Genomic DNA, 12,937 nt, shown 5'->3' on the forward strand with positions numbered 1-12,937 from the left:
CCGGTATGCGTCATTGCATTTTAAATTGTATAATTATTGTGTGGATATGTACGATATATACATACATGTACAACATACTACGTAATAACTTGATAATGTGTTTTCGGTTGCATGTAAAATACAATTGTTTTATCAGCGTTTAATCATTTTCAACTGGGATCGTAGGAAAATTTCACGAGAACCAGAAGTAGGTATAAACATTTATAGAACACGGGGATTACACGTGCATGTGCCGTTGCGTATTACTTTCATTCTGAAACAGATCATGGTTAAATATATGTTGTGTGTGTGTGTTTTGATTAGTAAATCACGTATACTCATGTCTTTAAGTTCGTCCAAATTTTGTTTAGAGCCAATTTAAACATGACCTATATATTCACATACTTGCAGGGAATAGTACGGGAGCCCGTGGATGACACGACAGCGTGGAACAGTTTTCGCGATTGTTGCATGTGCATCATTCTTGCTACAGGTACTTGTGATGGCAAAAAAAAAAAAAAAAAAACAAAAAAAAAAAACAAAAAAAAAAACACCTAATAAGTTAATTTTGTAATTCAGTATATTGATATACTCAATGATTCATTATTTCCTTTTTCATGCATATGCTTACTTACTACTTGAAATAAGATCATTACATTCACTGAGGTAAAATGATATTGAATAAATAAGTAATATAAATGCAAACTTTATATGATTAATAACGATGCTACTGTTAGAGCGAGCGTAGCTACAATACATATACACGTGCGGATCCAGATTTTTCCCAGGGTGGTCCACCCATGTATTTTGCCCAGGGGTTCTAACCATATACTAAGAACTAAATCTTGTCTCGTTTATACACTTTGTGCTATCTTTCATGAGTTCAGTGCAGTTTATTTTCACTCAAACCATGGAATGGTACATGAGGTACATATTTACATATATACAATAACAGGGGTCAAACAAACGAAAAATCAAGAGAACAGACAATATTATTGATTTTGAAAATAAACATACACAGCTTTCTTAGAAATACTAAATCTTAAGAAGACATGAATTCTCATTGTTTTATTGTTTAGGGGCCGAACAATATTCTATATTTAAAAAAAGAAAAAAAATCTCTACGAATTTACACAATGCTTTACAATCCAGAATATAATGAAATTAGGGAAGAATGATCATCAAAATGCACTATGCCTATGCACCAGAGCAGTAATGAACCCGTAACTGGTGAATTTTCTGCCAGATTCCATTGTTCTATACATGATCTTGGTTATAGAACCAGACTGACCACACAATATTGCATAGTTTAATTAAATACATTATGTTTTTGTCAAGTAAGGTTCATATCAATCTATCGTGAGCTATTTTCATAGAAAACAATTACAAGAACATAACCCTCTAATAAATAGGATCGAGGTATTTGATAGAGAGAAAAACTATCTGCAGATTAGGCCTACTAACATGACTAATTATCATACAAAAGGGAAGGAATCTTTAAAATATTTGCAATGTGTATCTGATGGAAAGGTAGTGGAATCCTGAAATTGTATGTAATAATCTTCATTTAGCATTGAAATATGTTTGACCAGGTGAACACCGACAGAAGCACGGGAAATTATAATATACATATACATAATAGTAAGTAGAGGAAGACGTTTTACATGCATGTTTGAATTGTTATTGCGCACATGAGTCGAATGAACGGTATCATTTAAGAGCAGTATTTGAACAATAGTGTGCTTTAATAGTTATTTTATTGATACAGTGAATACAAATGATTATTAGGAAGTCACTCGAAGCTCCAAATTCTGCCCCCCCCCCCCCCCCCCCCCCCCCTTATAACACAAATGACAGATGTGCTTATTAGATAATGGTTTTATGAATGCAATCGTAATCCGTCCCCATCCAATAGTTGACCAAAAACAAAATGAACAATTGTTTATAATTTCAAAATTTTTAAACTCATTAGTGTGAATGTGTACACATAAAGACAGTTTTGTTCAGTATGACAATTTGTTTAAGGACAGGATGATAAATTCACGTCTTTCTTCTCATCAAACGCAATAATCAGAAACATAATGCTCTATCTGAATAACAAACCGAAAGCAACAGTTACAATGCACGACATTGTAAACAATAGCCTGATTTATTGATGAAAGAAATTAAGAACGCCATGAATGCCACATAAATATCGTATTGACTTCATACGATCAGCAGATGTAAGATATCTACTCTGTAACACAATCGTTAGGAATGACATTGATTATATTAACCTGACTGAGTCACTGTAACACTACTGTCATGCTCCACTTCCTTGAGTCTGTTTCATATTTCGGACAAACAACTCTATTAGTAACATCATTGTGTCAAATCGTTGATCACAGAGTAACGGAATGTACTTAGCTAATTCAAGTATGAATCTTCATAAAATGGTAAATATAGAACTAGGCAAAGCTATCAGAAGTAGAATTTTCGCTCTGACTTTATGCTGATCATGTTGTAAACCACTCGTAACTTTCCACTAGCCGTAAATATCCGAGCATGTGCGATTGACTGTATAGACCTACATCCACATCAATGCTCTTGCCTCGTTATGGGTCCTTCGTTCTGGTACTTTGTATATGGCTTATTCAAAACTAAAATAATGGAGTGAAGAAATGAACAGGCATTTTCTATTTATTCTATAATTATCTAAACGTATTTCTTCTGTAAAGATCAAACTCCAAATCCAAAATCTAAAATTTGTGACACAAAGATTCAAGCTTTCGGCAACGCGTATAGCAAATTGATGTAGATCCATACTAGTTTCATGTAAGACCCTCCCTCATTTTTAGCTCACCGGGAAAATATTGTTTGATCATGTCCGGAGAGCTATTGACATTGCCACGGTGTTGGTTGCAACCTAACTTTAACCTAGGCTGTATCTTTTGAAGGAAGGGGGATGGGGCTTTGATGATATATATATATATATATATATATATATATATATATATATATATATATATATATAGACTCCTCATGACCAGGAAGTTCGTTTAGTTTGACCTTAAATCTTGACTTGCTTTTCAAAAACTTAAATTTGAAGGCTGTTTGTTGGATTTTAGCAGATCGGTACCTGAAACAGGAATTGTCAGAAGAAAACGTAACTTGCCGAGAAGAGTTAATTAATTCAAATCATTCAAACAACTAGTAAAACACTCTTCCAAAAACAACACATTTCCGGGCAATTCTGACAAGTTTGTATGATTTAAATCAGCTTGTAGACCTTGTATTTATAACACTTGATAATCATTGAATTAATTTATGGATTAGAAATAAACCATCCACTATAGTGTTCTACATCTATTGTGATATAATTGTGTAAAAAAAAACAAAAAAAAAACAACAACAAAAAAACCGCCCAACTTTTTATCGCTTTCAAATCAGCTGAGGCGTATCCAACAATTTGCGAGGAGAGTTGATTGATAAATATTTGACCATATAAAGCCTAATGGATAAAAGATATATAGCATTCATTCATTTTATTCGCTCAAACCACATGTACAATGTAAGTAGTACATGATAACAGAGGTGCAATACAGAGATCTCAAGTACCAATACAAGTTACGTCAGACCAAGTAGTGTGTGAAGGAGAACGGACTAAGGATTAAGTTTTATGAATTGTAGGTCAAGACTGTTGAAATTTAAAAACTTCCACATGACAAATTAGTGTTGGGATTGCCCTACACAAAATTTTACAAACTGTGGCAAATAATCCATTGTCATAAATTTTCATACCATTTGCCTGTGATATCAAGCTTACAGTACATTTTGTTTCATAGGCAAATTAAATTGTTGTTTCTGTCATAGTAAGTAAAGTGACATGGTTACTAGTAAGCTTGTGCGTGCATTCTACTCGAAGTGAAGTGTTTATATTTTTACAAGCAGAAAAAGGATTATATTTTTGCTGTTGCATAAAACTATTTTCTCAGTCATTCTATGTATCATGACATGCAAACAAAGTCCGTGACGTTACATATATCGTTTTACGCTGGCTATAGTCAATGTTGCATTTCGTTATACTCGTTATAATGTATAAGGTGTTGCGATGTGTACGGTATCGTAAGACTAGGGTGAAATTGAGTCAGCTCACGTACATGAAAGGCGAAGATAATGAACAGTGGTCAATCTCATAACTCCTATAAGCGATCCATTATTAGTGTTTGGTGCACTGGCTATGGATAGATTATCTAAACTTGACAAATTCATTGGAATTAAACATGTAGTTAATGCTCGTAAATCCACAGCATTGTGTTTTTTTTATTTGAAAGTCATTTACACAGGGTATTTTCTATTTCTCTTGTAGATTAAATGGTTGGAAGGTAAACAATGTACTGCATCAATTCCAACTTTAAACAATGTTGCACAGTGTCCGAATACTGCAGAGGCGTGGCTAAATGCAGCAAGCCGTAAACGATGTGACGCGATAGCAGAGACACAAACCTGTGTCTCTGACCCTGCAAAGTTTGTCTACCATTGCTTGGTAAATCAGTGGCTGAATGGAACGGTGGAAGTATGTGCTCCAAACTGGATTTTAACAGGTGAGTTATTTTGGTACTCACTGGTAATTCCAATGTTATATATAGAAACATAGGGCATTTAATTGTGGATTTTCTTCAGGTTTAACAAGGGAAATGTTTATTGAGACGGACAAATCTAAAATGCTTTTGATTTGCAATTAATATCGTATTACGAATATTCATTGAGATTGCCAAATTAAGGATAGTTTGAAAATGGATATTTCGCGTACAATGTGCATGTACCGTACAGTTTGATAGCTGAACCAGTTAAAACAATTTTAAAAACAGTGAATTGTAGTTGTCACCATTTTTATATATTGTTTAATGATTTTCACTCGTAAAACGCAATTTGATTGGTTCATTTAAGGAATGAATCTAATTTTGACTTATGTTATACAATATATTGTAACTTGGGGCAGTTTACGCTTGATAATTCGCGAATTATTCCTTATAATTAAATATAAAAAGACAAAACTACACCTCACAAGTCTTCATTTATACAAAAAAGTGAACAATCACTGAGAAATAGAAATCACTTGCACCGCGCAAGGATTCGTTTAGCAACAGACTGAGGAAACGTCGACCGAGAAAATCGCCATCTTGGTTCTCCATGCATAACAGGAACATGTACTTTATTAATCAAATTTGAAAGGTGGTGTTTTCAACGAATCCTGATAATAGAAGATATGTGTAGGCTACATATGTAGGCTCAATGTTTACTGCACAGTGCAAGATGGACTTCTGAGTCGCTCCGGAAAGTTCCTGTCAGGTATCACAAAATACCTCATGCACCAGAAAATGCTGCATGATTTACGGTAGTTTGACTTTTTAAAAATTGTAACTTACCATAGCATGCAGCATTGTCGCCAATTAAATCCGACACAGTGAAATGTAAACAATTCACAGAATGCGATCCACATGTCAATCGATGTGGCGTGACGTCATTTGGTACATTTTGTAAAATGACGCATTTTATGCTTTGATAGGCGGATCAAACAATCTCACAAGTGGAAATGTATTTTATTATGAAACAGGAAAATTTGCAAGTACTTGCTATAACATTATTTCGCACGAGCTATCATTGTATTGGAGTTAGTATCGAGTTTTTACTGTGAATGTTTTGTGCAGTTTACACTTGAAGTAAAGTAAAAAAAAAAAACAAAAAAAAAACCAAAAAAACAAAAAAACAAAACAAAACAAAACAACAACAACAAAACAAAAAATATGCGCCTTGTTTGACATCGAGAAAAAGTCAAACAGAGGTATTTCATTGTACACGTTTTATTCCATTGATTTTCAATTTCACAAAAGGCCTACAACATAACGGTGCTGCGACGTAGATTTATGGAAAAAAACCCAATGTAAAATGCCGTCTTGGGTTACACCAAGGGGGCGTGCTCCCATAGCAAGTTACATTATACAATATAAACTTCTTTTTTTTTCCGGTGTGCCCAACCTATCAAATTGCGTGTTACAAATATATTAAATTATTAGACTGTATCGATATTATCCATATAATAATTATGTAAACAAAATTGCCGTTATGCCACGCCATATGACTTTATGAGGTCCAAGGATTAACATTACAATACATTTAGCCCCTCTTTTCCATTAATTTTGCTGCTATAGCAATATTGCTCCGCGTCATAAAAATTGTAATTTTTTTTTCTATAATTATTTATCAAATTACATTAACTCCATTTTTCTGCATTCAATTGCAAGGATACAGCATGATGTAAGATGAAACCGTTTACGTTCTACATACAAGCCGCTAAGTATATATCATATCATATGCGTGACAGTTACTTCTATTCATTCAGTATATTCAGCCGTCTCAACCATACACGTATTTTTGAGTTTTTGATGCAGCTGTTTTCCGGAAGGCTGACTATCAGCATATGCTTTAGAGAATAACTATCTTGAAGTCTCCATTTTCATTTGCGACCGTCGATGCCGATTTGACGGTAGTGAACAGAGTTTTACCAGCGACGCATTAGCGGATCTAGTAAAACGGATGTTTGCGACCGTTAGATCGGCATTAACGGTCTCAAATAACAAATGAGAAGATATCCATTCCCGTTCTAATGTATGCATTTTCCTTATTTCGTTGTTTTGTTTACTTTTCTTTCTGATATGAAATACGTTACAAAATGTTTTTAAAATACTCTTGACGTTATGATTTTTGCGTCATTCTATCAAGACGTCACAAGAAAATGCTTTCCCTCTCTTAACATTCGTGTATTAGCCAATCAAATTACAGATTACAAAACATTTACACTAGAATCATCAAAATTAATGCATTCAAATAAAAATGAATGTGTTTGATTATGATCGGGGTATGACAAATCCCTCATCATAGAACAAAATGATATACTATTACATGTATTTGCTTAACATTGTATAGGATATTGCGGATATTACGACACAGTGATCGGCAAAATTGTCAACGATGTTAAGAAAGACTGCACACTGTTCAATGAACCGTGCCCGACTAGATATAACTCCTCAGAGGCGTACAAATGTAAGTATTCTATACAGGTATTAAGATTTTTGTTCTCTCGCGGATATTCAACAGGTACTGGTAACATGCCATCACGGATATGTTTACGGTTTATTCTATGATTTCAAAATTAAGCATCAAATTTGAAATTGCGGTGACAATTGTATGTTTTTTATTCATAAAATGTTCATGTATCAAAATTAGATATATTGAATATGAGTCATTTTCGCCATTCCAGACCAAGAATGTTATCGAGTGACAAAGAATAGGAATGGCTGTGGTATTGAGAGGGATTGTAAAAGGTGAAATAAGATTTCATTCAAATGTTATACATTTTCAATGAAATATATACGTATTCCATTGCCTTATCAAATCTTTTCCTTTATTGAAAACCGCTGAAATATAGCAGTTCAGAAGAATCGTACTTAAAATGGATGATAGTGGCTTTCCTGCTTGCCGTAGTGTTCCTCGTCGCGTGTATTATCACTTGCTGGAAGTCAAAGAAATGTATGTACTTAACATCCATTCAGTCACTAGATCTACGAGTACTTTTCGAATTGATTCATTTCATTCAAACATATAAATTCTTTAACTTCAGATAAATATGAAGTTCGTGAGAATTCCCATAACGGTAAGTACTTAATGCTACATTACAAAACGAACTAAATAGATATGCTATGCACTATAGTATTCAGATAACAAAACGTTGAATTCCTTGAAGTTGAAATTTGACAAAAGTATGTTGTCCTCATACTAGTACACGTATAACGTGGGAATTGTCATTAAATGACACGTATTGTTGTGTGAGCCATGAGGGAAAGATAGACAAATATACTGATACAGACAGACGGACAGACAGTTATGTGTAGAGACAGACATATACACGATTAGGATTTGTAAAGAAGGGGACACTAATCACATATGATCCCCTTCATGAATTAAGTTACGCGTATACTTCAGATACAAATGTAGTAAAACCACTGTAATTCCTTTATTATGCGACACTATGTTATTTCTGAATTAGTAAAACAAGTATACACATGCACGATAAATCTAACTTCGCACTGCATATAAGGGCATGGTGGTTCTCAGCTATTAAGCGAATACGATTTATTTAATCATTGTCTTTAGATTCTCTTATGAAAAGGGACACTTCTCCGTTACGTCTCATTGACAGCATTCGACTTTTATTTCAGGAATACAGTATCAACGTGAAGAGGAGGTGACTATTAATAACGGAACACCAAACGGTAGGGGGCTATTGAACATTTACATTTGCTCTCTCCAGTGATTCGTCAGGTTAACGATTACACTGTGTAGCCAGTTCTGTTTGTATGATGTTGTCATTTTGTCATTAATACAAGATGCTATACATGGATTTTTATTGAAATATAATTTATGAATATATGAATAATATTTTCGTCCCAGGGCCTGACCATGTTGACCGTGTGGAGGCTTTTTGTCAAGATCCGGAGATCAGTGATGGGTGAGTAAATTGCAGAAAGAACGAATGAAATTACGAATTCCATAAATGTCCTTCAGATAATCCATGTTCTTCTCCTTTTAAAGGCTCGGCGAGCTGTTGATTGGAAGAGGTAAGATAATTAATTAAAATGAAAATAAACTATCAATGAGCCGATCCCAATGGTATCGATGTGCAATGAATAACAGTTACTAGCGACACTCGTTTCTTTAACCAATGAATTCTGAATGCCACACCAAAGGACGTAGGCAGCTGGCATAGTCAGTGTATATACGGACTCGCACTAGTAACTGTTATCTATTCACATCAATACCACTGGGATCGGCTCATGGATTGTTTTCATAATGTGAAATGTAATATAATCCCCTGTAAAATGTATGCATATTATGAAAGTACCCACCTATCCCATACCACTTAAAGAAAGTGTACCACTACACTGAAGCAAATATAATCCCACACTATCCACATGTTTTAATTTTTTATATTTTAAAGATAGTGTGCATCTTTAGACTTTGTACAAAGGTAAAAATCATGCAAATGTCATATTTCGTCTCTTTTCTTCTATTGCATGTCCGTCTCATCATAGCGGGCATGTTAAGTCAGGTCATTTATGAATATAAATTACACAGTCTTCAATACATATCCAAAACAAAGGAAGGACGCTACTTGATCTTTTAGAAATATTTGAGTGCTTAAGTACGAAGAACAAAAGTGACAAATACGCACTTCGGTATAACGTCATTTCATTGTTGTTACAACAGATTATGAACGCATCTTACAAAAAATGGAAAGCTCACAAGAAAATTAATGAAATCAGAATTAGATTTACATTACTTATCTTTATTATGACGTCACATTGTTTCGGGAATTTTATCCCAACCAAGTCTTGATGACCTGCTTTAACGTACCTGCGAACTAATTTACAAAATATTACTACACCTGTAACATTCCAATCTCTCACCAGAGGGCGCGCTACTCAAGCTTCACTTTCACCTCTGTTATTGTCTGATAAATAGTTCGACTAACCACATGATCTCGCACGGACAAAATGACTTTGACTCTAACAGAAAGGCACGTTTCTGTTCTTTGTGCAATGTCAGATTTTCATCATTATAATCTCGCTAGTTTTGTTTAATGTAGAGTCCATAGTTACGAAGTGAAAGTGAAATAATACATTTGACAAGACAAAATAGTTCCATAAATATGGAGGTTGCACTAACGTAATACAGCGTTTCGATACCTACCAATGTGTTTTAACTCATAAATGTATGTTTTATTTATGAAAATGATGCAGATTTATTTTATTTTATTTTCAAAGACGCTCTGTTTTACAAAATTCTTGTAAATTAGACGATAACAGAAGTGTTGTGGAGCGAAGCGTAACACCCTCTGGTGAGAGATTGGTAGCATTCATGCAAAAGTATCATGGAGTTTTGCTGCATGAATATTTCTATTAAAATTCCGTACTTGTGCTGGGTTGTTATGTAGATGAAAGGCGAAGACAACTCCTATAAGCAATAAAAAATAAATAGTTGGGAAAACACGGACCCCTGGATATACTAGAGGTGGGATCAGGTGTCTAGGAAAAGTACGCATCCCCTGTCGACCGGTCACACCCGCCGTGAGCCCTATCTCCTGATCAGGTAAACGGAGTTATCCGTAGTCAAAATCAGTGTGCTAAGAACGGTCTAGCAATCGGTATGAAACGCGTCAGACAGCATTTGACCCAATGATAGGTTGTATTGACAAACTAGGTCGTTATAACAACCTTAGGATTTGCGAAATGCTGACTTTAAACGAGTCTGTTGAAACCCCTATACCATCAATATGTTCGTCAGTAGCCTGCCTCGATTTAAAAACTGACTATACGCAGAACACGCTCTTGTGTATCGAATCAGTTGAGAGATGTAAACACCACACCGGTATGCAGGTGATAATGGAATACTGCTACATAAATATGGGAAGTTGACAAAGGAGAAGCTGAAATCATACCGTTTGTCATACAGTTGAGTTGTCAGTTTGCCGTTAATGTCTACTTTCAATAAAATATCTAAGTATGAAGCAGAAGTGGACGATACAATACGAGCATCATAACAGTCTTGTAATGTTAATTGTCCTCATTTATTTTTATGATGTCCGTTTTTTTTTTTAATTTAAGAAATTGACTATCACGGAAATCTGCCTAGGCAGACTTGTGGCAGGTAAGATTTATATATTTTATCTCGTCAAAACCACAACTACAAGATGAATGAGTTTTCTGATTGAAATACTGTTAAAATATATTTGGATTAAAAATCTCTTTTCATGTTTTTCAATTAAAATCTCCCTTTTTTTTTTAGTGGAAGCTCATCTGTTATACACTCAGGTAGATATGAATAAACTTTTATAAGATACTACTTAAAGAGGTTCGCACCTGGCATTTGGAGTAATGTTAAATTTTTGGAGACGTGCATTTTTTATTTCTACATTGAAGGAGAATGAAGAAATTAAAAAGAAAAAACTGGGGTCGCAATCCTTGTTATTGAGCTACATTGTTCTAAACATGATCTTTTTGCACTTAAAATTTACTCAAAATTTATTCAATTAATCTTGATTTATCAGTTGGTGTCAACACAATATAAGCAAAACAAATCAATCATTACATAAAACAGATATATAATCATGTCTTCTAACAATATAGATTTGATAAAATGTCTAATACTAGTAATGGAAATAAATAATTACCTTTTTGCACTTGAGGTACGAAACAATTCATGATATGAAATTTGAGAGTTTGGAAAGGAAATATTAGGAGTAATGACAATTTCTAAAATTTCACTTAATTTTTCAAGGTCTTGTCTTTAAATTTAAAATGGAACTAAAAAAGTGGGGGTGAAAGATCAAATTTTTGAATTGTTAGCAAAAATACTAGATTTCGATACAGAATTTCGAGTAAATTGATTTAAACTTTTTCAAGAATCTGTTCTGTTTGAAAAACAAAAATTAACCAAATTGATAAATTGCAATATTTCATGTTCCAAGTCTGAGCTACTTGTATCATAAATCATAAAACTGAAATACACATACATGTATAGAAGTATAAAAATAGAAGATATATTGGATGAAACAGAAACTGTAATATCATGCAGATCTAGAACTTTTCGGTTAATAAATCCTTCCGCCACAAAATATAGTCCCTGCCAAACCGTTTCAAATTTGAATTGACACAAATTCTTAAACTGTAAGGGGTTCAGTAATTAATGTTTAATATGTTTGCATACTTAGTTGTAACATCCTGCGCAGTTGTGCTCAAAAAGCTCAGAAGCTAACTTCTTTAAGTTTTCTTTCCCCCCCATTTAGTCGCCTCTTACGACAAGCAAGGAGTACTGAGGACCTATTCTAACCCGGATCCCCACGGGAAGAAATACACAATGCATAATGAAAAGATAAATGAGTGATTTTACGAAGCGGTGTTAATGGAATAAATGACTGGATACTCAGAATTCAAATGTTTACAGATAATTTTGAAATTGCTTGCCGGTTTTATCATTGCTAGAAATGCGTATATTGATGGTGAACTCTCATTGATTTCATACAAATTTTTGCATTCAAAAACTGTCACCTAAAGTTCCCAAGGTGAATAGTGTCAGGGCCCAGTGTCAGGGCCCAGCTATAATTCGACCAAAAATAGTGGGCATTTTTCCGAATTCATTTCTGCATAAATTGGGAAGAACTTTGGTAGGAATGTAGATTGATTATGTATACATGCACATTGTAGATATATTAGAATACAGAGTAGACTTTTATACAATTTGGTTTATTTTTTTTTTACATGGGCTAACATGGATACCGTATATATACATTTACTCTTTAATATTAAATTCGAATCCAAACGATATAATTGCCTTTGATTTGAGTAGGGTCATCACCCTCTGGAGCATAGGTGCCCTCGGGTGATAACCCTACTAAGACCTTATAGTTTGCGACGCTTCCCTTCTAAACAACCCATAACTGTATAATGTCAGCTGGTATTTGACAAGAATTCATCTCTAGCTGTATATATGGCAAAGAGAAAAGAAAAATGACATGCATATTTAGAAAGTTGAGATAATGTCATGCCAGCGAAAACTACCGCCATGTCATTAAGCATTAAATTGATATTGATGTCTCGTTTTCAATTTAGACCTCCTTGACACGGCCACTTCAGATGCGTTAGACACCGATAAAGAAGATAGGTCTTTATCCACGAGGTGAGACTTGTTGCAATTGTTTTCTACAAACGTATAATTTTGATTAACGTTGATTTTGATTCATTTGGGATTCTTTCATTTATGATATTTACTTTGACAATATTGTTGTAAGCCAAATACATGCAATATGAATGTGTTTGATAATAAGTGAGCACATCTTTAATTTTTCCTGTCTTAATGTTGT

General features: G+C 34.1%; 1 protein-coding gene across 4 annotated transcripts in view; it reads left to right on the top strand.

Moving 5' to 3' along the window:
* LOC125674591 (uncharacterized) overlaps positions 1-12,937 on the top strand; it is an 18,461-nt gene continuing 5,524 nt past the window's right edge. The window contains exons 1-13 of one of the 4 annotated variants that reach the window (XM_048910984.2): positions 1-187; positions 391-472; positions 4,328-4,562; positions 6,946-7,062; positions 7,280-7,343; positions 7,448-7,548; positions 7,640-7,672; positions 8,238-8,291; positions 8,470-8,527; positions 8,611-8,636; positions 10,683-10,725; positions 10,864-10,889; positions 12,687-12,753. In XM_048910984.2, coding sequence (XP_048766941.2) covers positions 413-472; positions 4,328-4,562; positions 6,946-7,062; positions 7,280-7,343; positions 7,448-7,548; positions 7,640-7,672; positions 8,238-8,291; positions 8,470-8,527; positions 8,611-8,636; positions 10,683-10,725; positions 10,864-10,889; positions 12,687-12,753 — 884 coding nt within the window. In that variant the 5' untranslated portion in view covers positions 1-187; positions 391-412. Of the gene's footprint in view, positions 192-390; positions 473-4,327; positions 4,563-6,945; positions 7,063-7,279; positions 7,344-7,447; positions 7,549-7,639; positions 7,673-8,237; positions 8,292-8,469; positions 8,528-8,610; positions 8,637-10,682; positions 10,726-10,863; positions 10,890-12,686; positions 12,754-12,937 lie in introns of all 4 variants that reach the window. The other 3 variants (XM_056159886.1, XM_056159888.1, XM_056159887.1) reach the window with 3 other exon arrangements.

Source organism: Ostrea edulis, chromosome 3 (genome assembly GCF_947568905.1).
Source record: "Ostrea edulis chromosome 3, xbOstEdul1.1, whole genome shotgun sequence".
Classification (NCBI taxonomy): Eukaryota; Metazoa; Mollusca; class Bivalvia; order Ostreida; family Ostreidae; genus Ostrea; species Ostrea edulis.